The sequence below is a fragment of the Ovis canadensis genome, chromosome 1 (assembly GCF_042477335.2).
Source record: "Ovis canadensis isolate MfBH-ARS-UI-01 breed Bighorn chromosome 1, ARS-UI_OviCan_v2, whole genome shotgun sequence".
NCBI classification, from domain to species: Eukaryota; Metazoa; Chordata; class Mammalia; order Artiodactyla; family Bovidae; genus Ovis; species Ovis canadensis.
In genome coordinates this window covers 100,904,393-100,932,336 of record NC_091245.1, presented here as the reverse complement: position 1 = coordinate 100,932,336, position 27,944 = coordinate 100,904,393, and the positions used below count along the sequence as shown (strand labels likewise).

General features: G+C 43.9%; 4 protein-coding genes across 7 annotated transcripts; 2 read left to right on the top strand and 2 right to left on the bottom strand.

The window, feature by feature from the left end:
• Positions 1-1,975: 1,975 nt before the first annotated feature.
• Positions 1,976-10,833, bottom strand: BOLA1 (bolA family member 1). Of its 4 annotated transcripts, XM_069603514.1 has the most exons (5): positions 6,340-6,438; positions 5,048-5,137; positions 4,658-4,757; positions 3,028-3,696; positions 1,976-2,694 (listed from the first exon to the last, which is right to left on the bottom strand). In XM_069603514.1, exons 4-5 carry the CDS (start codon positions 3,217-3,219, stop codon positions 2,284-2,286), a joined length of 603 nt encoding a protein of 200 aa, XP_069459615.1. In that variant the 5' UTR covers positions 3,220-3,696; positions 4,658-4,757; positions 5,048-5,137; positions 6,340-6,438; the 3' UTR covers positions 1,976-2,283. The 4 variants fall into 4 exon arrangements, with proteins under 4 accessions (XP_069459615.1, XP_069459606.1, XP_069459634.1 ...); XM_069603505.1 differs by lacking the exons at positions 4,658-4,757; positions 6,340-6,438 and adding an exon at positions 10,254-10,833; XM_069603533.1 differs by lacking the exons at positions 5,048-5,137; positions 6,340-6,438 and having other exon boundaries at positions 4,658-4,764.
• Positions 10,834-12,158: 1,325 nt separating this feature from the next.
• H2AC21 (H2A clustered histone 21) lies at positions 12,159-15,720 on the top strand. The gene has a single exon (XM_069603461.1). The coding sequence runs from the start codon at positions 12,159-12,161 to the stop codon at positions 12,549-12,551; it is 393 nt and encodes a 130-aa protein (XP_069459562.1). The 3' UTR covers positions 12,552-15,720.
• On the top strand, positions 12,515-15,720 carry H2BC21 (H2B clustered histone 21). The gene has a single exon (XM_069603489.1). It carries the CDS (start codon positions 13,430-13,432, stop codon positions 13,808-13,810), a length of 381 nt encoding a protein of 126 aa, XP_069459590.1. The 5' UTR covers positions 12,515-13,429; the 3' UTR covers positions 13,811-15,720.
• LOC138447492 (histone H2A type 2-C) lies at positions 12,667-13,106 on the bottom strand. The gene has a single exon (XM_069603475.1). The coding sequence runs from the start codon at positions 13,104-13,106 to the stop codon at positions 12,717-12,719; it is 390 nt and encodes a 129-aa protein (XP_069459576.1). The 3' UTR covers positions 12,667-12,716.
• Positions 15,721-27,944: the final 12,224 nt, after the last annotated feature.

Below are 27,944 nucleotides of genomic sequence, written 5' to 3'. Positions count from 1 at the left end.
AATATATATAAAATATATAGTGAGTGAAGTTGCTCAGTTGTGTCTGACTCTTTGCGACCACATGGACTGTAGCCTACCAGGCTTCTCTGTCCATGGAATTTTCCAGGCAAAAGTACTGGAGTGGGTTGCCATTTCCTTCTCCAGGGGATCTTCCCGACCCAGGGGTCAAATCCAGGTCTCCGGGATTGCAGGCAGATGCTTTATCCTCTGAGCCACCAGGGAAGCCCCCAAATAATATATATATATTATATAAAGTATTGATGAAGATGGGGAGATATTGGAACCCCTGCACACTGTTGGTGGGAATACAAAATGGTACAACCACTCTGGAAAATATGGAAGTTTCTCAAAATTAAAAATAGAACTACCATATGATCCAGCAATCCCACTTCTGGGTATTTACCCAAAAGAACTGAAATCAGGATCCTGGAGAAGTGTTAGCATTCTCATGTTCACTGCAGCATTATCACAATAGCTAAGATGTGGAAACAACCTGAATGTTCACTGACAAATGCCTGGATAAGGAAAAATTAGTATATACATACAATGGAATACTCGCCAGCCTTAAAAAAAGGAAATTCCGCTGTGATAAATCATGAGGACGTTATGCTAAGTGAAATAAGCCAGCCACAGAAAGATAAATATGCTCGATTCTACTTACAGAATTATCTATAATAGCTGAATAGAATCAGTGGGATGTTGGCTGCTAGGGACAGGGTAGGGTGGCGGGGAGAGGGAAGTAGGGAATTATCAATCAGCAGGCCTTAAGTTTCAGCTAAGCAAGATGATTAAACTCTAGAGATCTGCTGTATGACATTGTACTTGTAGTCAGTGATAATGTATCATACACTTAAACATTTGTTAAGAAGGTAGATCTCATATTAAGTTTTTGCCATAATAAAATAATATTTACAAAAAGAAATTTAAAAAAATCTAAAAACTCCACAAATGAAAACAAATAAAAACTTGGGAGTGACATTTCTTGAGAACAGAACCAACTTCACTCGAAATCCTTTTGTGTGTGTTTTTTAAAAATATAGATTCCAGATTCCATTCTTGATTTGTGGATTCAGAATCCTCTTTTTGGAAAAGAGGTGACCTAGAATCCATATTTTAAACAAGCTCCCTTGGGAATTCTTATCTGTGAAGAAATCTAAAAACCCTGCCTGAGGGTTACCATTGACTCCCTTCTCACTGTAGTCCATTTCAGTTCTAATCAAATCTTCTTGACTTAAAAATGATAGCTCTCAAATCAACTCCTTCCTTTCCATTTCAACAGTTTACCTCTCGGCCAAAGTTCTGCCTTCACCATTGGTTACTCTCCATGCCTCCAATTCCCTATGATAACCCACTAACATCACTGCCCCAAAATGTTCTTTGCCATCCTTTTCTCAAAACTCTTCAATGATGACTCCCTACTGCCCAACCAGATGCAGTCTAAATTCTTTAGCTAGAAATGGTGGATAAATGTTAACCAAGCCTTTTCTTTACTAAGTTCAATCTCCACACAGAGATCATCAGAAAATTGCTTATCTAGACATTACTTTTTCCCCTCAGAATTATGACAACGTTTGGAAGGCTCATAAGAAAAAGGGCTATGTAAAGTTTTCTCCATCCTCTATATTCATTTCCTAGCTTCTAATCTTTTCACTGCTTTACCGTTTGTTTTTTTAAAGATTTTTTTTCCTCATGAGAAATGCAAATCCTTTTGGAAATGGACAGGTTGTTAGCAAGCCAAACATCCCCCAAGTTTGAAGTTCAAACGCAACCGTAATTGCTGTTTTGTCCAATAACTCTGCCCAATCCAGCTTCTTTGCCCTTGCTTGGGCTCTTTCTCCTGTTGGCAGCAAATTTCCTCTCTTTTCTGGCTTAACGAAACACTTTCTGACTATGCCTAGGCTTCAAGTATCTTTCTTTTCCGAAGAACATTTGTAGCACTGACAGCAGGCCATTAACACCACTGCAATTCACCTCATATGATAATTTATCTTTTAATGTACAGGATTACTAGTAACATATCAAGTCTGGCGATTCCTTAGTCACAATTTAAAATGAAACAACTGGGCAGCTTTTCCTGAATAGTAGGGATTGTCCCCTCTCCTTAGGTTAACCTTAATGTGAAATGAATTACTCTCTCCTGAGAATACGCATATGCTGGTTAAATGGGCATATTACATTACTCGTTTCTAACAAATACGACTGTATTAAATGCAAGAAAGCCCCAGTAGTTTATTCTCACGAAACCCGCTTGAATCCCGGTCCTCCCTCTCTCCAGGTCCAGGGTTAGTTTCGACTTTTCTTGCTCCCACCTAGGCAGGGGGGGCTTGTGTCCAGTTGAGGGTTCTCCTTCCATTGGGCGGGGGTCCGCGCCTGTATGGCCAGGGCGTGGACTGGCCCAGCCAGCTCTTCTGACAGCGCCGCATGGACCAGCCTATGCCTTTGTAGGGGGCTCAGTCCCTCAAAGCGAGAGCTCACCACCGCCACGCGGAAATGGGTCTCACTGCCCGGTGGGACCGCGTGGCCGCCGCTCTCATTACGCAGCTCCAGCACTTCGGGGTTCAGGGCCTGCTCCAACTTCGTGCGAATGGCAGCCTCGACCGGGCCGATGACCCCTGATCCCGCGCTGCCCCGGGACATACAGATGCGGCTGGCCATGGAGAACAGGCGTACGACCAGCTGCCCACTCAGCATCGGCTACGGCAGAGACAAAGACGGGAGCAGTGAAGGTCAGGGCCTCGCTCTTGGTACCAGCGTCTCAACCACCCCAGCCCCCGCCTCAGGCCAACGTCCACCCTGGGAGCGCGTCTAGACACCAGACAGCGTGATGCGAGGCACCGCCCCTTCCCTCTGTGTGACGTCGGGGGATTGTGGCCTCCGCCGAGAGCAGCTGAGAGAGCCCGCGCTTCTAAGGGGATTCGCAAAGAATGAGCTGGAGGTTCCAACAGTAGGGTATGTGCAACTCCGGGCTTTTGGTTGAGCCACGGTCCCTGTGCCCCCTCCCTGAACCCCAAACTGGACCCTTTCTACCTCGCACTCAGGCTTGGCTACCGCAGTTCCCCCTCTGGGACGGAACTCCTGACTAGCCGGGTGAATGCAGATCTCGCGTCCAGAGGCACTCTGGGAAATGGAGTCCTCGCTACGCGATAGACCAGGCAGGTGAGGGCTCACGGGAACTGTAGTCTCTGTCTCTTGAGGTCGTGCGTGCGTCCGTGCGTGCATGCTCAGTCACTTGAGTGGTGTCTTTTCGACTCTCTTCGTCCCTAAGGACTGCAGCCCGCCAAGTTCCTCTGTCCATGGGATTCTCCAGGCTACATTATTGGAGCGGGTCGCTCTGCCCTTCTCCAGGAGATCTTCGCCTCCCAGGGATAGAACCCAGGTCTCCTGCAGCAGTAGCAGTGTTTGTTGCTCAGTCGTGTCCGACTCTTGGCGACCCCATGAACTGTAGCTCGCCAGGCTCCTCTATCCATGGGATTCTCCAAGCAAGAATACTGTAGTGGATTGCCATTCCCTTCCCCAGAGGATCTTCCTGACCCAAGAATCGAATCCAGGTCTCCTACATTGCAGACAGATTATTTACCATCTGAGCTATAGGGAAGATCCAGGTATGCTGAGTCTTACGCATCGCAGCGCAGGCAGATTCTTTTAACGCTGAGTAGCCGGGAAAGCCCCTCTTGGGGGTCGTAGGAAGTTCTGAACCTGAGGAGTTGCGAAGAAAACGAGAATTCCTGAACACTGGCGATTGATCCATTTTATTGCCAATAGATCTTGTAGATCTAGCCCAACACTTTTATATACAAGAAAATGGAAGTCCCTTTCCTTTATCGAATACATAATTATTGTGTGCTAGACCAGTCCTGGAGACTGGGGAGGTAAGACAGGCCCTGTCCTCAGCCAGCTTACAGAACACTGGAGAAGATGGACAAGTGATCAGACCATTGCAATACTGCATGCTAAGATCTGTGATGGCACTAAGCAGGATACTAAGGAGGCATGTCATCGAGCTTGAGGAGAACAGAGAAAACAGGGGAGCAGCTTAGAAGGGACACTAAAACCCCTTTCTCGGTCCCTCATAAGTGTGGTAGCTGCACGTGCAAAGGCCAGGAGGAGACACTTTGGGGGAGTGGTTCCTTGAGTGTAGTTAGTTATGATTGGAGATCCCAGGGCAGAGATGATGGGGATGGGAAGTGAGTGAGCCAGTGCCCTAGGCTGTGGGGAGAAGAGGCATCATGCTGGGCTTTGTGGGTCTTGTTAGGCAGTTTTGTTTTTATCCTAGGAGAGGTAGGAAGCTAGGGAAGGTTTTCAGCAGGGATATAACAGGCCGAGATTTTACCAAAGATATATAACTCATCAATTCAATCAGTATTTTATTGTGTTTCCTAATATTTTATAGATTTCTCCATATATGTATTCTCCCCTACTTCAGTATTGAAAATTTTAAAATGTGCATAAAAATTGAATAATACAAAACAACATCCTCTACCTTTCACTGTTTTTTACATTTGTTTTATATATATATATATATATAGGGGCTTTCCCGGTGGCCCAGTGGTAAAGAATCCACCTGCTAATGAAGGAAATGCAAGAGACTCGGGGTTGGATCCCTGGCTGGGGAAGCTACCCTGAAGTAGGAAGTGGCAACCCACTCCAGTATTCTTACCAGGATAATCCCGTGGACAGAGGAGCTTGGTGGTCTACAGTCCATAGGGTAACAAAGAGTTGGACATGGCTGAGTGACTGAACACGTACTTTATGTATACCTGTATACTTTAAAAATGTATTTGTATACTTTTTCAGAAAATAAATTGCAGATAGCATGACATTTCATCCCTAGGTACTCTAATACATATCTCCTCCTAATAAGAGGGATATTCTCTAATAGAACAATACCCTTATAACACTAAAAAAATTTTTTTAACATAATGTCAATTGCAAGGTTGCAATTGCAATTGAACACCCCATTTATCCTTCATCTGTATTAACTAACATTTTTCCATATTTGCTTTTTAATCTCTTTGAATGTGTATACATAATAAAAATAAAAACTTACCATTTTTGTTGAATCATTTGACAGTTGAAAAATCTTTATACTTCATTGCTGTATACTTCAGCATATATCTTCTAAGACAAGAACATTTTCCTATATAACCACAATACCATTACCACACCTAAGACATTTAACATTTGTTCAATACTATTATCTAATAGTTGATACAGTTGATATTCAAATTTCCCCAGTTGTCTCATTAGTGCCTTTATTTTTTGAAAGTCAATCAAGGATCATGCATTGCATTTAGCCATCTTTAAATCTTTAAATACTGGAGTGGCAACCCACTCCAGTATTCTTGCCTGGAGAATCCCATGGACAGAGGAGCCTGGTGGGCTACAGTCCATGGGGTCGCAAAGAGTCGGACATGACTGAGCGACTTCACCTCATCTTTAAATCTGTATTTTGCAAAGTTCCTTGGCTTCAGTGTGAGAACTGTAAAGGAGGTAATGGCACAAGCAGGAAGACCAGTTTGGAGGTTAGTGGAGCAGTCTAGGTGAGAATGTTGATGTCTTGGATCATGGTGGTAGTGGAGGTGGAGATGGAAAGAAATTGGGGTACAAGGTATACATTAGGAGGGTAAAACCCATAGTGTGGTGATGGGCTAAATATGGGAGAGAAAGTATGAAGGATAATCATCAGCTTTGTGCATCAAGGTGGATGGCATTTGTTCCCTAAGATACAGAATTTTGGAAGAAGGGTTGGAAGGGTGGGGAAGGGGGAGACTAGGTGTCCAATTCTTTTTGGACTTGAGTTCGTAGTGTCTTTAGGATATCTAAGAAGAGATGTCATATTGGATATATGGTTCTGTGTGTGTATGCATTTTATTTTTAACTTTTTCTTAAGTGCTTTCAGAGCTACAGAAATTACAAATAACTACAAATAGTACAAATAATTCTGTATACTGCTCACCCTGATACCCACATTATCCAAATATTAACATTTTATCATGATTGCTTTATTTCTTATGTATCTACACATATCTAATTTTTTCTGAACCATCGGAGAGTAAGCTTCAGAGATAGAGCCCATTTACCTCTAACTACTTGCAATGGTTAATTTTAAGTGTCAACTTGACTGGGCCACAGGGGGCCCAGATATTTGGGCAAATGTTATTCTGGATGGTTTTGGATGAGATTTAAATTGGTAGACTGAGTAAAGCCAATTGCCCTCCCTGTTGTGGCTGGGTCTCATCCAATCAGTGAAAGGCCTGAACAGAACAAAAAGGCTAACCCTCTCTGAAAAAGAGTTCTTTCCTACCTGATGGCCTTTGAACTGGAACATTGGCTTTTTACCTGTCTTCAGACTTGAACTGAAACACTGGCACTTCCTGGGTCTCCAGCTTGTTAGCTTTTGACTGGCACTGTAGAACTGCTTCTCTTGGTTCTCAGACCTTCAGGCTTGAACTGTAACTACACAATCAGCTCTCCTGGGTTTCCAGCTTGCTGACTCACCCTGCAGATCTAGGGACTTGTCAGCCTCCATTATCATGTGAGCCAACTGCTTATAATAAATCTCTCTCTCTCTTTTGCTTGTTTGCTATTACTCTCTGCATATATATCTTTTTTGTTCTGTTTCTCTGAAGAGCTCTAATATTTATTTGCTAATACATTCTTAGTAAACATTTTTTTTCTCACATAGCTACAGTATAATTGTCAAATTTGGGAAATTAACATTGATACAGTACTACAGATTTTACTGAAAATTTGTCATTGTCCCATATGTTCTTTATATAGAATTAAAAAAAAAAAACACACAAAAAACTGGGCCAGGATCCAGTCTAGGCTCACGTGCTGTATTCAGTTGTTATGTCTCTATGGCCTCCATTTAATTGGGACTAATTCCTTAGTCTTTGTCTTTCATGACTTTGGCATTTTTGAGGAGTGCAGACCATCTGCGCTTTTCAGGTGGTGCTAGTGGTAAAGAACCCACCTGCCAATGCAGGAAACGCAGGGTTTGATTCCTGGGCTGGGAAAAATCCCCTGGAGGAGGGCATGGCAACCCACTCCAGTATTCTTGCCTGGAGAATTCCATGGACAGAGGAGCCTGGTGGCCACAGTCCATAGGATCGCAAAGAGTCTGACACAACTGAAGTGACTTAGCACCCACACACTGACCATTTATTTTGTTGAATATCCTTCAACTTAGGTTTCTCTAATGTTTCTTTCTGATTCAGATTTAGGATATACACTTTTGGCAGGGAGACTGCAGAAGTGTTATTGAATCCTTCTCACTGAACTATATAGGAGGCATATAATTCGCTTTGTCCTATTGTTAATGATAATTCTGATCAGTTGTTTAAGTATCTCTCAGAAAAAAAATGTAAAATTTTTATTTTCCATTTGTAATTGTAGGAGATGTTTGAATCTATGTAATATTCTGTTTCTTATTAAGATTTTGTTTATTAATTTTGGCATCTGAGATGCAAGAGTTGTTGAAGATGAAATGAGATCATGCGTGGTGGGGGGAAGGTGGGAAAGTGGGAAGGAGGGGAGTGAAATCACCTGGGAAAAGGTATAAAGTGAGAAAATAAGATTTTCTTTAGAAGATCACTTTGGCTAGTGTGTGAATATATTAGGGGAATGAAAAGAATGCAAGCGAAGAATAGAAGAGCCTTTAGCAGTAGTCTGGTGAAAGATAATCTGAGTGAAGACAAGAAATGAGCTAGAGAGAGAAGTAAAACAATTAGAATGAGGTTAAAGAGATGGAATCTTTAGCACTTGTTTTTGGTGAGTGCCTTGTAATTTGCTAATCCAGTGACAGCGGTGGGGAATTGTGGGAGGATGCTTTGTTGGTGACAGGTACTATTCTAAATGAACTCTTAATTCTTGCAACAAGTCCATGAAGTAGCTACTGTTATTACTCTTGGTTTATCATTTTGAGGAAGCAGACACCCTTCCAGGTTAGATAATAAATTAATTAATTTGTCTATGGTCATAGATCTAGTAAGCAAACTCAGGAGTCAGGCTGCAGAATTTGAACTCTTAACCATTAAGTTATTCTGCCTCCTAAGCCAGCATTTTGGACTCTCAGGTTCCAGCTGTGTACTAGGCTCCTTATATTTAATTCTCATTTATTCTAACAACTCTGTTATGGTAGGGTATATTATTTTTCTTCAATTGATGAACTTCTATTTTATCTTCTATTACTCTGGCTACCACAGTCTACTGTTGATAGCTAGCATCTGGAGAGTGGTTTGTTGACCGAAGGCCAACTATAATTGTTTCACAAATAAGTAAACCAAGGCTCAGAGGAATTTAAGCACTTGCTGCTGAAGGTCACACAGCCACTTACAAACACATGATTAGAACCAAGGTCTGCCTCACTCAAAGTCTGTGCTCTTCACCCCTCCAAGCACACTACTTCACTAACTAAACTATGGGCTTCATGAAGCAAGCTTTGCTTCCTCCCTGTTATAGAGGGAGGGAGAGTTGGAGAGTTAGAGTGAGAGCTACAGAGCATGTAAGAGGGGTGGAATTAGATTTAATACTTTAGATTTCATCTAGCTATAAATCCTTATTAGATAAGTCCAGATAGGCCAATACCCTACAAATTACATCAGCCTCAATTACTATCTATTGCTCCCTGGAGTTCCTTTCCCAGCATTCTTACTAGAGCCATTAAAATATGTAACAGAGTAGGCCATTTGTAAAAGCCAAACACCTTCACAAATAGACTGGATCTTATCCCCTTGAACACCGCTGGGATTTTTAACCGAAAGCAACTGAATTCCTAACCAGGCAATCTAGTTAATCAAACATTTAGTGCATTTGAGCTCCAATATATCATTCCAACCATACTCCTTTCCACTTTTCCCCAATGCCACCCTCAGCCCCCTCCATACTGAGCTGCACATCATTCATGACATGAACCAGGCCGTCCCACAGCTCCTTGCGTTGCACATGAAGTTGCCTTTGGCTAGAATGCTTTCGTCTCCTCTTGACCCACAAACTCCTCCTCATGGTTCCGTGAGGTATCACCTCCCCTTTCATGAAGCCTCCCTACTCCCACATATATAGCCTCAGTGTACCCACAGCTCTTTGTTCATGTCCTGCTGATAGACTTGAAGCACTCTGTCCTGTGCTTTGACCTTGGTCTCACTTCCTTTCTGTGACCACTTCAAGGGTGAAACCATGTCTTCGTCACCTTTAAATCAGGAGTCCTTTATTCCTTCCACCTGGCTCTTTAGTTCAGTTCAGTCGCTCAGTCGTATCCGACTCTTTGCGACCCCATGAATTGCAGCACGTCAGGCCTCCCTGTCCATCACCAACTCCCTGAGTTCACTCAAGTGAGTGAGTGAGTGAAGTCGCTCAGTCGTGTCCGACTGTTTGCGACCCCATGGACTGTAGCCTATCAGGCTCCTCCGTCCATGGGATTTTCCAGACAAGAGTGCTGGAGTGGATTGCCATTTCCTTCTCCAGGGGATCTTCCCCACCCAGGAATTGAACTGGCAGACGCTTTACTGTCTGAGCCACCAAACTCATGTCCATCTAGTCGGTGATGCCATCCAGCCATGTCATCCTCTGTCGTCCCCTTCTCCTCCTGCCCCCAATCCCTCCCAGCATCAGAGTCTTTTCCAATGAGTCAACTCTTTGCATGAGGTGGCCAAAGTACTGGACTTTCAGCTTTAGCATCATTCCTTCCAAAGAACACTCAGGACCGATCTCCTTTAGAATGGACTGGTTGGATCTCCTTGCAGTCCAAGGGACTCTCAAGAGTCTTCTCCAACACCACAGTTCAAAAGCATCAATTCTTTGGCGCTCAGCTTTCTTCACAGTCCAACTCTCACATCCATACATGACCACTGGAAAAACCATAGCCTTGACTAGACGGACCTTTGTTGGCAAAGTAATGTCTCTGCTTTTCAATATGCTATCTAGGTTGGTCATAACTTTCCTTCCAAGGAGTAAGCATCTTTTAATTTCATGGCTGCAGTCACCATCTGCAGTGATTTTGGAGCCCAAAAAATTAAAGTCTGACACTGTTTCCACTGTTTCCCCATCTGCTAATAAACATTTTTTTTCATAAACAAATAAAACTATACTCTTAGAGAATTAGCATCTTCTTTTCTAAACTATTTCTCCAGCTTCTTCCCTGTTACAGAGGGAAGAAGCAAGGCTGGACATAATGACTTCATAAAGCCCGTAATCTCCTTAGTGAAGCAATGGGCTTGGAGGGATGAAGAGCACAGACTTTGAGCGAGACTGACCTTGGTTCTAATCATGTGTTTGTAAGTGGCTGTGTGACCTTCAGCAAGTGCTTAAATTCCTCTAAGCCTTGGTTTCCTTATTTGTGAAACAGTTTCAGTTGGCCTTCGGTATCCACGGGTTCTGAATCTGACGATTCAACCAACTGTGGGTGGAAGATATTTGAAAAAAAAAAAAAAATCCAGAAAGTTTCAAAAAGCAAAACTAGAATTTTCCCTGCTTTGGCAACTATGTACAGAGTTTTACATTTTATTTACAACTATTTACATGACATTTACATTGTATTAGGTATTAAATCGACCTGCTAAATCGACCCCATAGACGGCAGCCCACCAGGCTCCCTCGTCCCTGAGATTCTCCAGGCCAGAATACTAGAGTGGGTTGCCATTTCCTTCTCCAATGCATGAAAGTGAAAAGTGAAAGTGAAGTCGCTCAGTCGTGTCCGACTCTTCACGACCCCATGGACTGTAGCATGCCAGGCCTCCCTGTCCATCGCCAGCTCCTGGAGTTTACTCAAACTCATGTCCATTGAGTCGGTGATACCATACAACCATCTCATCCTCTGCAGTCCCTTTCTCCTCCCGCCTTCAACCTTTCCCAGCATCAGGGTCTTTTCCAATGAGTCAGTTCTTTGCATCAGGTGGCCGAAGTATTAGACTTTCAGCTTCAACATCAGTCCCGCCAATGAATACTCAGGAATATTCATGAATATATGCTGTAAGGTGCAGGAAACTGTAGATGTTAGCTCAGGTACCGGGCAGACTGTTGGAGCAATTCAGGGAAAGAACAAAGAGAAGGGAGCTGGCGGGGGGTGGGGGGGTGGGGGGGGGTGGGGGGTGGGGGGGGGGAGGTGGTGGCAGGTGACTGGATGAGTTTGCTTTTGGATAGGTCGAGTTATAGGGACAGACAGGTTGAAGTATCCAGTTAACAGGTATACAGGCCTGAGCTTCTGCAGCAAATACTAGATGAAAGCACTGAATTGGGTACGACTTCGGGAAGAGTGAAGAATGAAGTGTGCGGAAAGGGCGAATACGGAGGCAGAGCCGAGCTTAACACTGGGATTTAAACACGGACAGGGGGAAAAGCAGCAGAATGAGGAAAGACGGAGGGCAACATTTTGAATGCCAAGGGAAAGACGCCTTCAAGTTGAAGGCGGTTTGGGACGCCTCCTAGAGGTCAAGAGGAGGATGACATACTATTCTGGGCTTCCCTGGTGGCTCAGACCGTAAGGAATCCACCTGCCTGCAATGCTGGAGACCCGGATTCGATCTCTGGGTCGGGAAGATCCTCTGAGGAGGAAATGCCCTCGATTAAACCGGAGTCTGAGGAACAGACGGGTGGGGATGGGGCGAAGCCACACCGCAGGCAACAACTAAATTGAAAGAAAAGAAGAGGCCTCAGTAGTTTTGTATTTTTTAAGGTAGTCTGGCTTTGACGAGCCAGAAAAGGAGGAACTTAGTAATTTAAGGTTCCAAGGCCCTTGAGTGGGAGTAACTGCATCTGCTAAAGGCTCTCTGCAGCCCTTTAAAATCCTTTTTGGGAAACCGGAAAAAACCTACCACCCGTAACCTAGGAAAAAATTGCCGCTCAGTAAATAAAGCAAAACAGAAGAGCGTTTTGCTTGAAAGCCTTCACTTTAAAAACCCTGGCATGCAAATAAAGGGCTTTAATATGGCTCACAACGATTGGTAGGTACTTATAGAAGCCGTCATTTCCTCGTAGCCCAAGATGCAAACGAAGAGTCTGCTCTTCGCTTTCCTATTGGCTGTTCGATCGGACTCCGCTTTTAGCCAATCAAACCACTTCCCTTCACCCCTCCCGGTAGCTCTTATAAATTACATCAAATTGGTTACCCTTGCCATATCCTTCTCCTTGAAAAAGAAGCTGTAACTGCAGTTTTAGCAGTAATGTCAGGCCGCGGAAAGCAGGGAGGCAAAGCTCGGGCCAAGGCCAAGTCGCGCTCATCCCGCGCTGGCCTTCAGTTCCCTGTAGGGCGAGTGCACCGCCTGCTGCGCAAAGGGAACTACGCCGAAAGGGTGGGGGCCGGCGCACCGGTGTACTTGGCGGCAGTGCTGGAGTACCTGACCGCGGAAATCCTGGAGCTGGCGGGCAACGCCGCCCGAGACAACAAGAAGACGCGCATCATCCCTCGCCATTTGCAACTGGCCGTGAGAAATGATGAAGAGCTCAACAAGTTACTCGGGGGTGTCACTATTGCCCAGGGCGGTGTCTTACCCAATATCCAGGCAGTCTTATTGCCCAAAAAAACGGAGAGTCACAAGCCTGGCAAGAATAAGTAATTAAGAGGCTTGATACCATCCCCACTCACCCCAAAGGCTCTTTTAAGAGCCACCACCAAAGTGTCAAAATAAAGGGCTGATCACAAAATAGCGCATTAGCTCTTTTTTTGAAAACTTGGGTGGCTCTAAAAAGAGCCTTTGTTCTTTGGTTTACTTTGTAAGGCTTTATTTGCTTTTGGCTTTATGGCTTTCGGTTTTCTTTGGTAATAAAACGGCCTGGATGTTGGGCAAAACGCCGCCTTGCGCGATGGTAACCTTGCCTAACAGCTTGTTCAGCTCTTCGTCGTTGCGGATGGCCAGCTGCAGGTGACGAGGAATGATGCGCGTCTTTTTGTTGTCTCGCGCCGCGTTGCCGGCAAGCTCCAGGATCTCGGCCGTCAGATACTCCAGAACCGCCGCCATGTAGACGGGCGCGCCGGCCCCCACCCGCTCAGCGTAGTTGCCTTTGCGCAGCAGGCGATGCACTCGCCCTACCGGGAACTGCAAGCCTGCACGGGACGAACGCGACTTGGCCTTCGCGCGGGCCTTGCCTCCCTGCTTTCCGCGACCAGACATGACTAAAGATAACAGTAGTACCCTTAAAGATCAAAGCCCCTCGGCAAATGTTTAAGAAAGCTCAGCAATTGGAAAGCCTTTATAAGTTTTCTGAGGGGTGGGGTCAGGAACGAGCTTTTCATTGGTCCCAAATTGGCTCCTGAAACAGCCAATAAGGTTAAGAGTCGGTGTTATTCTGTAGCTATTACTGATAACGTAAGGTCTCTCCACGGACCAATGGGAATGTAAGACTTTTGGAGCCTTAATTTGCATACGGTGGTTATAAATGGATCAGGCCCGCCCATTCTCATACCTCTTTTTTTGCCAAACGGCGTTGCTTCACAATGCCTGAGCCGGCAAAATCCGCTCCCGCGCCCAAGAAGGGCTCCAAGAAAGCCGTCACCAAAGCCCAAAAGAAAGACGGCAAGAAGCGCAAGCGCAGCCGTAAGGAGAGCTATTCCATCTACGTGTACAAGGTGCTGAAGCAGGTGCACCCAGACACCGGTATTTCGTCCAAGGCCATGGGCATCATGAACTCATTTGTCAACGACATCTTCGAGCGCATCGCGGGCGAAGCGTCGCGCTTGGCGCATTACAACAAGCGCTCAACCATCACGTCTCGGGAGATCCAGACGGCCGTGCGCCTGCTGCTGCCTGGCGAGCTGGCCAAGCATGCCGTGTCCGAGGGCACCAAGGCGGTCACCAAGTACACCAGCTCCAAGTGAGTCCCTGCTGGGACGCGGCGCTCGCACGAGTCGCAAAGCCGCTTGATTTTCCAAAGGCTCTTTTCAGAGCCACCCACCTAATCACCAGAAAAGAGCCTTGTTCACTTGTTTCTCCTCAGTTCCTCACAAAGTAAGTTACTCTAGTTGGCTAAAAGTAATAGAAGATGACACACGTAGCTTTTTAAGCCCTTATGACTTGAGATTCCTGGCGCGTGACTGGCTTTGCTTTTGAATCTAGGGCGCGTCTTAACCCTCACTGCTGCTTAGCTTTCGTATGAGTCAGTTCTAAATTAGGATACTGAGACTGCTCCTAGACTTGTGTCCTGGTGGCTCTGTTGGGTACGTGTCACCGGTGTTCCAAAACGAAGTGAGTGATTTCAGCTATCCACATTTAAGAAAGGACCCCAGGACACGACCAAGCCCGGGTCTTTCGAACACTGCATCACAGCCCTGAAGAATTGCGAGTTTGGCAGCTGCGTGGGTGCCGGATCACGAATTAGGCCCTTGCGATGTGGCTTCCTGTGGACACCAGCGGTTCGGGATACTTCGTACTGAGCCCGCGCTGCCTGGTCTCAGCCTTTCCCTGATTGGACATGAATATTCAAACTCTCCCGCCGCTCCGGAATTCATAGGTTCTGGTTTGCGCCGCTCACTTTGGCGCTGTGAAATTCCTGTTATTTCTTGGTTTGTGGATCATTTTTGCTTTTAATTCTCTTTTCTCGGAATATTTCGGCGTCAAGTCACCGGAAGGCACTAGTCATTTTAGTCTGGTCTCAAACGTCACCTCTCAGACACCTTCGGGAAGTTGTGTCTCTCCTTCCTGCCTCTGGTCCCTCACTATTTTATTTTCTTCCTAGCAGCTGTCAGAAATTGTTTTGCTATTAATAGTTGTTTTTTTTTTTTCTTGTTTACCATTTTCCTCAAGACCTTAACGGAAACTTTATTGGTTTGGTTTTCCTCTATATCGTCCCCGCCAACCAGTGCTTGGCACACAGTGGACGGTTAAGTACTTACTGAATTAGTATTGAATTCATTTTTCTGTCCCTCTTCTTTTAAAAATAGCCTTCATGGATGGATGGATGGGTGCGGTTCATTTCCGTTAGATGTATGTGAAGACATGAAAATGGAAATGTTTTGGAGCTCCTTTCCCAAGTTGGCTATGGTCACCTCAGGGCAACAGCTGGGAGGAGGGCTGTATTTGTGCGTGTGTGCTAAGGAGGAGGTGGCAGTTTTAAGTCCTTCCTTTATGCTTTTCAGTTTGGTCTAATCTTTTGGATTTTCATTAAATTTAGAACATTGCTCACTGGAAGATCCTTTTCCTTTCTTCATTTATGACACCCTCCTTCCATCCTGATCATTTGTTCCCCATTGAGATGAACTTTTCATTTACATTCACAGTTTCATTTGCTGTTCAGGAGACCCTATAAAATAGACAAGGTTGGGGCTTCCCTGGTGGCTCTGGTAAAGAATCCGCCTGCCAGTGCAGAAGACACAGGTTCGATCCCTGATCCAAGGAATATCCCAGAGAGAGAAAAAAAAGTAGAGAATGTTAATATTTCTTTAAAAATGAGGTTGAGAGTGAGTGGTCCACTGGGCATGCAGCTAACATTGTCCACCTCTGTACCCTCAAATGCAAGGACGGTTGCATTTCAGCTTTATTTCATTGTAATTATGGAATGTTGTATTTTTCTGTCCAAGCCTTGATTCTGCTGATAATGGTACTGATGGTCTGATCAGTTATTCAACTCTGCTTTTGGATAAGGGGTCCTGGAGTTGATTGCAGGGGTTTCATGAATCCAAATGGACTCCAGACATTATCAGAGACTGAATAAATCTTAATGTTTCTTAACATACGTGTTTTCAAATGTATGTATATGCTATTGTTAATAAATTTACCAGTTAATTTAAAAGCTTGGCTGCATTCTTTTATCTGTAATATGTTTTCTAACTAAATGAAGTAGATAAAATCACTACTGGGTCTAAGCAAATGTATAGAGATGTTTGAGTGCCTCTGACCTGGAAGGTGAATATTTATAACCATTAGCCACATCTGCTTCTACTCCAGAAGGGTAGTGGGGCTGAAATAGTCCGTTAGGAGGACACTATTAATGCTTAGTAATTGGAAAGTGCATGAGCATAAAATGAAACCAAACAAGAAGCACTATAAATAAAATAGAAAAAATAAAGTTATTAACAAACTTTAGAAAATACCTGTAGAGTACTTAGTATGTGTCTGTCAGCTGTTGTTCTAGATCCTTCACATGTATTGACTCATTTAATCCTCACAAGAACTTTATGAAATAGTTACCATTATTGTCTCCCACTTTACAGGTGAGTAAACTGAGGCATAGAAAGGCTTCTCCTCAGAAACTCTCAAAGAATAAACTCTTAGTTCAGTGTTTAAGGGACTTGAGAAAGTGAGATCCCTACACCAAAAACCTGTATCTGGGGGGAAATACTTATGCTTTAAAATTAAAATAAAGAGAAATATCACCTACTTTAATTTCAGGATGCACCGTGGGTATACCTCTGTGGTGGACGTGGTGGCTGAAAGTCTGTGTGGAGGAATCTCATTTTGCAGAGGCCATGGCTCAACTCTGTTTAGTTTGGCCCCATAGTCATAGGGCTCACCAGCTGAAATACTTTTACTAAGATAAGAGAGCTTTGGTTACTGGTTGTGGGCTCCTCCTGGGCATGGTGTTTACTAGGAAGGAAGTTATAAAGTGAGGAAGGGGAAAGAAGTGTTAGAGTTGATATTTTAACTCTGGAGGGGAGGTGATTATTGACAGTGAGATTTATTCTCCTAAAGAACCTCTTTGATCTCTTCTTTCTCCTTCTCAAACATTTCTCTACATTTGCTTAGTGAAGTGAAAGTTGCTCAGTCGTGTCTGACTCTTTGCGACCCCGTGGACTATACAGTTGGTGGAATTCTCCAGGCCAGAATACCGGAGTGGGTTGCCATTTCCTTCTCCAGGGGATCTTCCCAACTCAGGGATCAAACCAGGTCTTCCAATTGCAGATAGATTCTTTACCAGCTGAGCCACGAGGGAAGCCCAAGTTAGAGCTAATAACAATACTTGTTATAATAATACTTGCTTCTACTTACTGAGCACTTAACTGTTTACCTTGTCCTCTGCTGAGTGGTTTACATGCATTGCCTCATTTAATCTTCACAGCCACCACTTAAGATAGGTTCTGTCCTTACTTTATAAGTAAGGAAATTGAATCTCAGAGAAGTTAAATAACTTGTCCAGGATCATTTCGGAAGTAAGTGGTAGAACTACAACCCAATGTACACTTTAAAAAAGTTTGATCTCCAAGGCCCTCCATAATCTGCCTCTTCCTTCTTTCACAGCTCTATCTCCTACTGCTGTACATAACAGGTTTTCTGCTCTAGTCGCCTTCCCCTAAACCCATTTGCTGTTTCCCAGGACCATACTGTACTGCTCTTTCTTTCTGGCTTGGCCAGAGCTTGCTTTCAAGCCAAAGCCATAATCTTCCACCCCAAGTGACACCTCTCAATTAATTTCTCTACCTTTATCTCTTCTTTAAAAATAGTAACAGAAAGAAACGGTTTACTGCGGTAATTGGCATACAATAAACTGTACATGTTTAAAATACAATTTGTTAAGTTTAGACATACATATATACCCATGAAAACATCACTACAATCAACATAAGGGACATATTCATTCCCCCTTCCCCCCAACCTCCACAAAAGGTTTCTTCATGCTCCTTTTATAATTCTGCCCTCCTGCCCACTTCATCAGTGTCCTCCTTTGGCTCTGTTCCTGTCCTCAGGGAACCACCAGTTTGCTTTATATCATTACAGACAGTTTGTATCATACAATGGGTATCATTTGTATCTGGCTGCTTTCACTCAGCGTAAGATTCATTCATATTTAGGTGCATGTTCATTCCTTTGTATTGGTGAGTTGTATTCCATTTTATGGCCACAACTGATAATTTCAGTCACTTGATGGATAGTTGTGTTGTTTCCAGTCCTTTCTCCACCTTATTTGTTTTTCCCCCCTTGGCTTCTCCGCATGGCAAGTGAGATCTTAGTTCCCCAATTAGGGATGGAACTTGTGCCCACTCCAGTGAAAGCATGGAGTCTTAACCACCGGGCTGCCAGGGAAGCCACCTTCCTCTGCTTTTTAATGCATTCCAACTTTGTGTCATGATGGTTCCACAGTAAAATTTCTGCTTTCAAATGGGAAGGAATTCAGAAGGGGGATAAGACATATACACAAATACCTATTCTGTTCGAGTAGGACAAAGTATTAGGGTTTCACTTTTGTTATCCTAGGCTCAAAACCTCTCTAATCCATTTTATGTCCTGTGACTAGAGTAGTAGTCTATAGCACAGACCTGACCTTGTCACCTACCTGCTCACAAACCTCCAGTGGCCTGCCTTATTGCTATAGTTTGGCCTTCAAAAGAAAAAAAAAATGAAAGTAAGAAATTTAAAACTCTATCAGCAATTCTTAGCCATATTTGGTTGCACAATATGGTCTGGATAATTTTGGTCCTTTAAAAGGGAGGCTAACATTGATCACAATATGCCTAATCAGTGACTGTGGCATAGAGAGTAAGCCTGAGGGGCAGCCCTGTTCAGGTTGCAAAATTGACCTTTAGCTGAAAGACTATCCCTGTGACTAGGGAGACTAGGTTTAATCATTCATTTAATATGGGTGATTGAAAATCTGTATCTACTTATTTTATAAATAATTATTATCTAGTCCCTGATGGCTCAGTGGTGAAGAATCTGCCTGCCAATGCAGGAGGCACAAGAGACTTGGGTTCAATCCCCGGGTGGAGAAGATATCCTGGAGAAGGAAATGGCAACTCCTTCCAGTATTATTGCCTGAGAAATCCCATGGACAGAGGAGTCTGGCAGGCTATGGGGTCACAAAAGAGCTGACACAACTTAGCAAGTAAACAACCTGGGTTGAAAACCAAGGCTGCTTCTCTGTGTCAGAGTGATTTAGGTCCTCTGGACAGGAAGAGGATATTTCATTCTTACTGATAAGATTTCACACAGAAAAAGTTTTTAAGAGAACATGGTTTCTCAGTGAATAAGAAAGCTGTGGTCACACAAAGAAGGGGATTCTGATTCTTTGTAGCTACAGTTATATGTCCTTGGGACTTGTGTTTCCTCTCATTCTGTGACTAGATTATCCCAGCCTGATGAATGGCAAAACAGATTTTTTACTTTCTCAGTCCTAGCGAATGTCTACTTTCTCAGAATGTATGTAAGTGGCATTGTGTTTTATATTTTATTCTATTTTTTATCTTCTCCCTTTCTAACCTATATTTTAAACATTGACCTTTGCCTCTCTACTCCCACAAAACATCTGCATCTCTCTTTGCTATACATGTTGTGATATAAATGTGCACTCTGTTGGCTGAAGTATTGCATTAAACTTCAAGAAGTACGAACAGCACACTTTATCCCCCTCTCTCCCAGTGAAAAGCACCCACATTTGCTCCAATTCCCCGTCGTCACAAAAATGCTGTTATAAACATCATTGTTCATTTCCTTATGTAAACCTAGCCTAACCCTAATTTGGCATTTGAGGTCCCTGAAACTGGTCCTTAATGTCTCCAGCATGAAAAGCTCACTTCTTATTGCCCTTTGTCTGTGCTACATGTTCGTTTGTTTTCACTGTCCCTTCTGCCTGGATTACACCACCTTCCTTAGCCCCCAATCTGAACATGTCTCAAATCCTAATTATTCTTGAGAACCCACCTCAAATATCACCTCCTACAGGATGGGTTCCCTTGTTTGTTCACCTGGAATTGACCTTTCCCTCTCAGCTCCCACGAAGCTCAGTCTGCATTTCTGTTTGTCATCCTCCACAATAGGCCTTCCACTCTTGCTATTCACATGGGTATCACTTCCCCACAAAGACAGGCATCAGCTTGTGTGTACAAGAATAGAGAAATTCAGAAGGCATGTTTCAGAAAAATATTGACTTTAAAACATAAGTAAGATGAGTTTTACTTTATCCTTTGTAGTGTCCTCTAGCCACTGTTTTTCTAGCTATGAGTTGTAACTTATTAGTGGGTTATGAAATTGTTTTTTGACAGAGATCACCTTTTTCCTCCCCCTTTTTAAGAAGACAAGAGAAAAATATCAGAGTATATCACAAATAGTAAATATCATTTTGTGAAAGCTATTATAATTTATATTCTTTTGTGAATGTGACTAAGAAGCAATGTAAAAGTGTTTCTCACTGGGGGTTGAGGTTAGGAGAGGTCCCTTTTACTGTACTGAAAGATCATAGAAAATTCCACTCCAGAATATGCCACTTTGGCATATTGATAATTTTGAGCTGTAGTCACTTGCAAAACAGGATATGTAGAGGCTGACTTTCTCTGAACTCCCATTAGCTACCTAAGAACAGATTTTCCAAAAGAAACTTGATTGTCATAAATGCCCTCCCCCAGGAATTACACTGAATAGGAAAGATTGACTCATCACAGGAGAGGAGACTAGAAGTCGAGACCATACCCAGACCAACTTTGTCACAAACTATCACATCTCCCTGGTGGCTTAGATGATAAAGAATCTGCCCCCAATGTGGGAGATCTGGGTTTGATCCCTGTGTCAGGAAGATCCCCTGGAGAAGGAAATGGCCACCCACTCCAATATTCTTGCCTGGAGAATTCCATCAACACAGGAGCCTGATGGGCTACAATCTATGGGGTCGCAAAGAATAGGACACAGTTGTGTGACTTTCACTTTCATTATACCTCCCATCTACTATTCTATGGCCTATTCCTTTCCCCTCAAAGGCATTTATTCTCCCTTAAGAGACCTACATCTCCCATCCCCTTTCCCTATTAAGAATGATATTTAAGTCTGAATTCTAAGTCATCTTGGAGTGTTACTCAATTTTTTTGTTTTCCTGTGTACTTACTGTGTATACATGAGGTATGCTGCTAAGTCAATTCAGTCATGTCCGACTCTGTGCGACCCCATAGACGGCAGCCCATCAGGCTCCCCTGTCCCTGGGATTCTCCAGGCAAGAACACTGGAGTGGCTTGCCATTTCCTTCTCCGGTGCAGGAAAGTGAAAAGTGAAAGTGAAGTCGCTCAGTCGTATCTGACTCTTAGCGACCCCATGGACTGCAGCCTACCGGGCTCCTCCGTCCATAGGATTTTCCAGGCAAGAGTACTGGAGTGGGGTGCTATACATGTTAGCAAACTTCTGTTTGCTTTTTTCTTGTTAATCTCTCTTTTATTATGGGGTTGCACCTAAAAATTGAAAAGGGCAAACTAGCTTTCCTCCCCTACAGTACAGGTTTTGATGTTATTTGTAGCTATTGTGTATATTACTTTTCCCTGAAACATTGACTCTAATACAAAAAACTAAGAAAAAGGTAAAATACAAAACTTAGATTCAAATTCCATCTTGGCCGTTTTTTAGCTGGGTGACTCACATTCCTAGCTATCTCATCTTCACCAGAAATTTTCTTTTCTGTAAGAAAAACAAACAAATCCTCTTCTTCCTTTCCTGGGTTGTTGTGGAATCAAGTGAAAGGACATAAGTGAATGGCTTTTGTGATTCATAAGGCACCCAGGAACCCAAATATTCCTAATGTTGGCCACAGTCTAGCAGAATCTCAAGATGCTAATCATCTAGAGATGAGACAGTGTACTAATTGTTTCCCATATATTAGTCTTTTTACAACATGATTGTACTGTTGCCAAAGGGAATATTTAGGACTTGTATCAATTAGTGTTCATCATAATGTTGAGTAATAATTATTAATTCATTGCCATGTTGAAACTGCTGTATTTCTCATTAACTGTATTTATCTCATTTTATTCCTATGGTAATTCTATGAAGTGTATATATTTATTGTCACTGTTTTACAGATATTGAAACTGAGACCCTGAACTCTTATTCTAGCTCTATGTCTTTTCTCTTCTAGCTTTCCCCAGACAAATGAGTATGGGGAACAATCTACTGTTGCCCAGACAGTTCAGGCCATCTCCTGGTTAGCAGAGGCCTTTAGCCAAGGGCCAAAGACATCTCCCTGTAATGCCCCTCAAGCCTGGGCTTCCCCAAGTGGAGATGCAGCCTTGTCTCTAGCCTCCACACTCATGGACACAGGGAGCATTAGTGAAAATGCAGACTCTCACTCTTGGCTTTAATACTCAGGTGTAAGTGACTGACTAAGGGCCTTTTGGAGGTGAAAGCTTCATGGGCCTAGAGAGGGAAACCAGGGGAAGCATGGGCCTGCTTCCAGAGGTCCATAGAGCTCAGAACTCAGCATCAATAGTGGGTTGAATTGTGTCCCCCCAAAATGTTCAAGTCCACCCACAAACTCAGAATGTGACTTTATCTGGAAATTCAGTCTTTGCAGACATAACTAAGGGTCTTGAGATTAAATCATCCTGGATTGAGGATGTGATAAGTGAAAGGAAGAGGCAGAGTTGGACACAGAGATTCAGGGAAGAGGGTCATGGGAAGACAAAGGCAGAAACTGGAGTTATACTGCCAGAGGTCAAGGAACAGAAAACTGGAAGCTGAAAGAGGCAAGAAAGCAAGAAAGTGTTCTCCCCTAGAAGCTCTGGAGAGAGGCTGGCTCTGCTGATACTTTGTTTTCAGACTCCTGACTTCCAGAACTGTGAGAATATAAACTTCTATTGTTTTAAGACACCAGCTCTCTAGTAATTCTCTACAGCAGCCTTAAGGGAAAAAGTACAGCACTCTGGCCGCAGTCTGGGTGTGAGCTGTCCTGAAGCGCAAGAAGAACTCGCCACTGCTGCAGACCACAGCAGAATCAACCTGGGCCCTTTCTGCCCTGGCGTGGCCTCAGGGAGCTCTCTAGATGTCCATGGCTAGGAGAGGTCAACCACTGTCTAGGGGCCTTTGGTAACACTTGTGCAGATAGAGATGCCCTGAGGAACTCTGGGTTAAGCTGGTCAAGGGGTTCATGAAGAGGACAATCTGTTTGCTGTGGAACACCAAGTCTCCCATTCCAGAAGCCTTTTTTTCTCCTCTACTATCTTCCTTCCCTCCCTCCCACCTTTCTTCCAAGTGTATTGCACACTCTGTTCCTAATCACACTCAGATCTCCCTTCCCATAAATTTAAAAAAAAAACAACTAGTGTCTTATTATTTTCCCATTCAAACTAACAAATTACCACAGATTTAGTGGCTTAAAACAACACAGATTTATTCTCTTGTAGTTTTGGAGGCCAGAAGCCAAAAATGAGTCCTAAGGGGCCCAAAATCAAGTGTCAGAAAGACTGATTTCTTCTGGAGGCTCTGTGGAAAGAGTCCATTCCTTGTCTCTTCTACCTTCTAGAGGCTGCTGACATTTCTTGGTTCCTGGCCTCATCACCCCATCTTGGCTTCCGTCAATACATCAGCTCCTCCTCACTTAGCCTCCTGCCTCCCTCTAATAAGGTCTGTTATGGTTACATTTAGGGCCCACAGCGATCAATGCAAAGAAATAGAGGAAAACAATAGAATGGGAAAGACTAGAGATCTCTTCAAGAAAATTAGAGATACCAAGGGAACATTTCTTGCAAAGATGGGCTCAATAAAGGACAGAAATGGTATGGACCTAACAGAAGCAGAGGATATTAAGAAGAGGTGACAAGAATACACAGAAGAACTATACAAAAAAGATCTTCACGACCCAGATAAACACGATGGTGTGATCACTCACCTAGAGCCAGACATCCTGGAATGTGAAGTCAAGTGGGCCTTAGGAACCATCACTAGGAACAAAGCTAGTGGGGGTGATGGAATTCCAGTTGGGCCATTTCAAATCCTAAAAGATGATGCTGTGAAAGTGTTGCACTCAATATGCCATCAAATTTGGAAAACTCAGCAGTGGCCGCAGGACTGGTAAAGGTCAATTTTCATTCCAATCCCAAAGAAAGGCAATGCCAAAGAATGCTCAAACTACCGCACAATTGCACTCATCTCACACGCTAGTAAAGTAATGCTCAAAATTCTCCAAGCCATATGTGAACCGTGAACTTCTAGATGTTCAAGCTGGTTTTAGAAAAGGCAGAGGAGCCAAGAGATCAAATTGCCAACATCCACTGGATCATGGAAAAAGCAAGAGAGTTCCAGAAAAAACATCTATTTCTGCTTTATTGACTATGCCAAAGCCTTTCACTGTGTGGATCACGATAAACTGTGGAAAATTCTGAAAGAGATGGGAATACCAGACTACCTGACCTGCTTCTTGAGAAACCTATATTCAGGTCAGGAAGCAACAGTTAGAACTGGACATGGAACAACAGACTGGCTGTATGTTGTCACCCTGCTTATTTAACTTCTATGCAGAGTACATCATGAGAAACACTGGGCTGGATGAAGTACAAGCTGGAAACACAATTGCCGGGATAAATATCAATAACATCAGATACCCAGATGACACCACCCTTATGACAGAAAGTGAAGAAGAACTAAAGAGCCTCTTGATGAAAGTGAAAGAGGAGAGTGAAAAAGTTGGCTTAAAGCTCAACATTCAGAAAACTAAGATCATGGCATCCGGTCCCATCACTTCATGGCAAATAGATGGGAAAACAGTGGAAACAGTAGCTGACTTTATTTTTTGGGGCTGCAAGATCACTGCAGGTTGTGACTTCAGCCATGAAATTAAAAGACACTTACTCCTTGGAAGGAAAGTTATGACCAACCTAGAGAGCATATTAAAAAGCAGAGACATTACTTTGCCAACAAAGGTCCATCTAGTGAAAGCTGTGGTTCTTCCAGTGGTCATGTATGGATGTGAGAGTTGGACTATAAAGAAAGCTGAGTGCAGAAGAATTGATGCGTTTGAACTGTGGTGTTGGAGAAGACTCTTGAGAGTCCCTTGGACTGCAAGGAGATCCAACCAGTCCATCCTAAAGAAGATCAGTCTTGAGTGTTCATTGGAAGGACTGATGTTGGAGCTGAAACTCCAATACTTTGGCCACTTGATTCGAAGAGCTGACTCATTTTAAAAGACCTTGATGCTGGGAAAGATTGAGGGCCGGAGGAGAAGGGGATGGCAGAGGATGAGATTGTTGGATGGCATCACCGACTCAATAGACATGGGTTTGGGTGGATTTCGGGAGTTGGTGATGGACAGGGAGGTCTGGCGTGCTGCGATTCATGGGGTCGCAAAGAGTCGGACATGACTGAGTGAACTTAACTGAACTTAACTGATAATCCAAGATAATCTCCCTGCCTCAAGGTCCTTAATCACATTGGCCAAGTCCCTTTGCCATATAAGGTAACATTATGTTCAGAAATTCCAGGGATTAAGATACAAGCATGCTAATGGAGGGAGGAGCTATTATTCAGTCTACTACAAATATGGTAAAGAATCCACCTGTAATGTGGGAGACCTGGGTTGGATCCCTGGGTTGGGACGATCCCCTGGAGAAGGGAAAGGCTATCCACTCCAGTATTCTGGCCTGGAGAATCCCATGGACTGTACAGTCTATGCATTGCAAACAGTCGGACACAACTGAGCAACTTGCACTGCACTGCAGTACAAATATGAACCCCTCCCTAAAGCATCTGCCTTCAAGCACTGATCCCGTTAAGTGAGTTGGGTGTGTGGGCTCAGTCCTTTGTGTCTGACTCTTTGCGACCCTATGGACTGTAGCTTTCCAGATTCCTCTGTCCATGGGATTCTCCAGGCAAGAATATTGGAGTGGGTTGCCATGCCCTCTTCCAGGGGATCTTCCTGATCGAGGGATTGAACCCTCATCTCCTGCATTGCAGGGAGATTCTTTACTGCTAAGCCACCAGTACAGCCCATTAAGTGGGTTAGTAGTGGTGAACTCTGCCCTCAGAGAAGGTCACTGGATATAGGCTAACAGTTGGCTTTAGCCATTTGTGGGCAAGGGTTAGAGCCCAGGCAAGCTACCTTCTACCCTCTTCTAGGGCAACCAGCAGGAAATTTCTTCGAGACTTGCTGTTGGCCTGCAAATTCCTGAGAGTTCCCTAAGAGCTGGAAGGAGCCTGGATCAGTTCAGTTCAGTTCAGTCGCTCAGTTGTGTCCTACTCTTTGTGACCTCATGGACTGAGGCATGCCAGGCCTCCCTGTCCATCACCAACTCCTGGAGTTTACTCAAACTCATGTCCATTGAGTTGATGATGCCATCCAACAATCTCATACTCTGCCGTCCCCTTCTCCTCCTGCCCTCAACCTTTCCCAGCATCAGGGTCTTTTAAAATAAGTCAGTTCTTTGCATCAGGTGGCCAGGGTATTGGAGTTTCAGCTTCAACATCAGTCCTTCCAATGAACACCCAGGACTGGTCTCCTTTAGGATGGACTGGTTGGATCTCCTTGCAGCCCAAGGGACTCTCAAGAGTCTTCTCCAACATCATAGTTCAAAAGCATCAATTCTTCTGCACTCAGCTTTCTTTATAGTCCAACTCTCACATCCATACACGACTACTGGAAAAACCATAGCTTTGACTAGATGGACCTTTGCTGGCAAAGTAATGTCTCTGCTTTTGAATATGCTATCTAGTTTGATCATAACTTTCCTTCCAAAGGGCAAACGTCTTTTACTTTCATGGCTGCAGTCACCATCTGCAGTGATTTTGGAGCTCAAGAAAATAAAGTCTGTCATTGTTTCCACTGTTTCCCCACCTATTTGCCATGAAGTGACGGGACCAGATGCCATGATCTTTGTTTTCTGAATGTTGAGCTTTAAGCCAACTTTTTCACTTTCCTCTTTCACTTTCATCAAGAGGCTCTTTAGTCCTTTTTTGCTTTCTGCCATCTGGGTATCTGGGTATCTGAGGTTATTGATATTTCTCGCAGCAGCTTGATTCCAGCTTGTGCTTCATCCAGCCCAGCATTTCTCAGATGTACTCTGCATATAAGTTAAATAAGCAGGGTGACAATATACAGTCTGATGTACTCCTTTCCCTATTTGGAACCAGTCTGTTGTTCCATGTCCAGTTCTAACTGTTGCTTCCTGACCTGCATACAGATTTCTCAATAGGCAGGTCAGGTGATCTGGTATTCCGGTCTCTGGTATTCCCAATTTTCCACAGTTTGTTGTGATCCACATAGTCAAAGGCTTTGGCATAGTCAATAAAGCAGAAATAGATGTTTTTCTGGAACTCTCCTGCTTTTTCCATGATCCAGCAGATGTTGGCAATTTGATCTCTGGTTCCTCTGCCTTTTCTAAATCCATCTTGAACATCTGGAAGTTCACGGTTCACATACTATTGAAAGCCTGTCTTGGAGAATTTTGAGCATTACTTTGCTAGCATGTGAGATGAGTGCAATTGTTTGGTAGTTTGAACATTCAAAAGGATACTAGGTCCTTTTGAGTGTGGATTCAGAAGCCAAGGTTTTAGATCCCTTATGAAACAAACATTTCTTGACCATGTAGGCACTGTCAGGATTTTAACCTACAGAGACGAAAAGGATCAATGCCCACTCTGAAGGAACTCAGAATCTAGTGAGGAACTAGAACGATAAACTAATCCTAGAGGAATTGCTAAAATGGAGGACCTGTATGCTTGTTGCTTCCCTGGTGGCTCAGCTGGTAAAGAACCCACCTGCAATGCGAGAGACCTGGGTTTGATCTCTGGGTTGGGGAAATCCCCTGGAGAAGGGAACAGGTCCCCACTCCAGTATTCTGGCCTAGAGAATTCCACGGACTGTATAGTCCATGGGGTGGCAAAGAGTCAGACACAACTGAGCGACTTTCATTACATGCTTTGGAACCCGAGGAGAATGCTGCCTTTTGGCCTGAGGAGTGAGAGGGTGGTTGTTGCTGGGGGTGGTGGTGGCGGGGCGCAGAAGGGAAATGTCACAGGCCTGAAGTCTACAGACTAAACAATAGGCTTGCATAGGAGGCGCACGTATCTGGACAGAAGAAAGGGTTTTGCCAAGTCATGGAAGTGGCTGGGAACTGAAGACACTGGGCAGGGCCAGAATAAACTTGTGCAACTTCTTCTTACTGAACCATGGAAAACTATTTTATGGAACTCAGGGAAAGCCTTGGAGGCTAAAGCCTTCCTACAAACAAGAGGTTGAGGGGCACACGAGGGGGTGGCCAGCTCAGGAAAGCCCTACAGGGTCCTGCTTGGTTTCACTAGTGAAATAGCTAGTTAACATCTAATTAAACCCAAGGAAGA

Excerpts from the sequence above, each read along its gene's own strand:
- BOLA1 (XM_069603505.1), bottom strand. The coding sequence starts at position 3,219 with ATGCACGCACGGACGCACGCACGACCTCAAGAGACAGAGACTACAGTT. Across the intron at positions 2,695-3,027 it reads TAGCCAAGCCTGAGTGCGAG|CCGATGCTGAGTGGGCAGCT; the intron begins GTAGAAAGGGTC and ends TCTCTGCCGTAG.
- H2AC21 (XM_069603461.1), top strand. The coding sequence starts at position 12,159 with ATGTCAGGCCGCGGAAAGCAGGGAGGCAAAGCTCGGGCCAAGGCCAAG.
- LOC138447492 (XM_069603475.1), bottom strand. The coding sequence starts at position 13,106 with ATGTCTGGTCGCGGAAAGCAGGGAGGCAAGGCCCGCGCGAAGGCCAAG.
- H2BC21 (XM_069603489.1), top strand. The coding sequence starts at position 13,430 with ATGCCTGAGCCGGCAAAATCCGCTCCCGCGCCCAAGAAGGGCTCCAAG.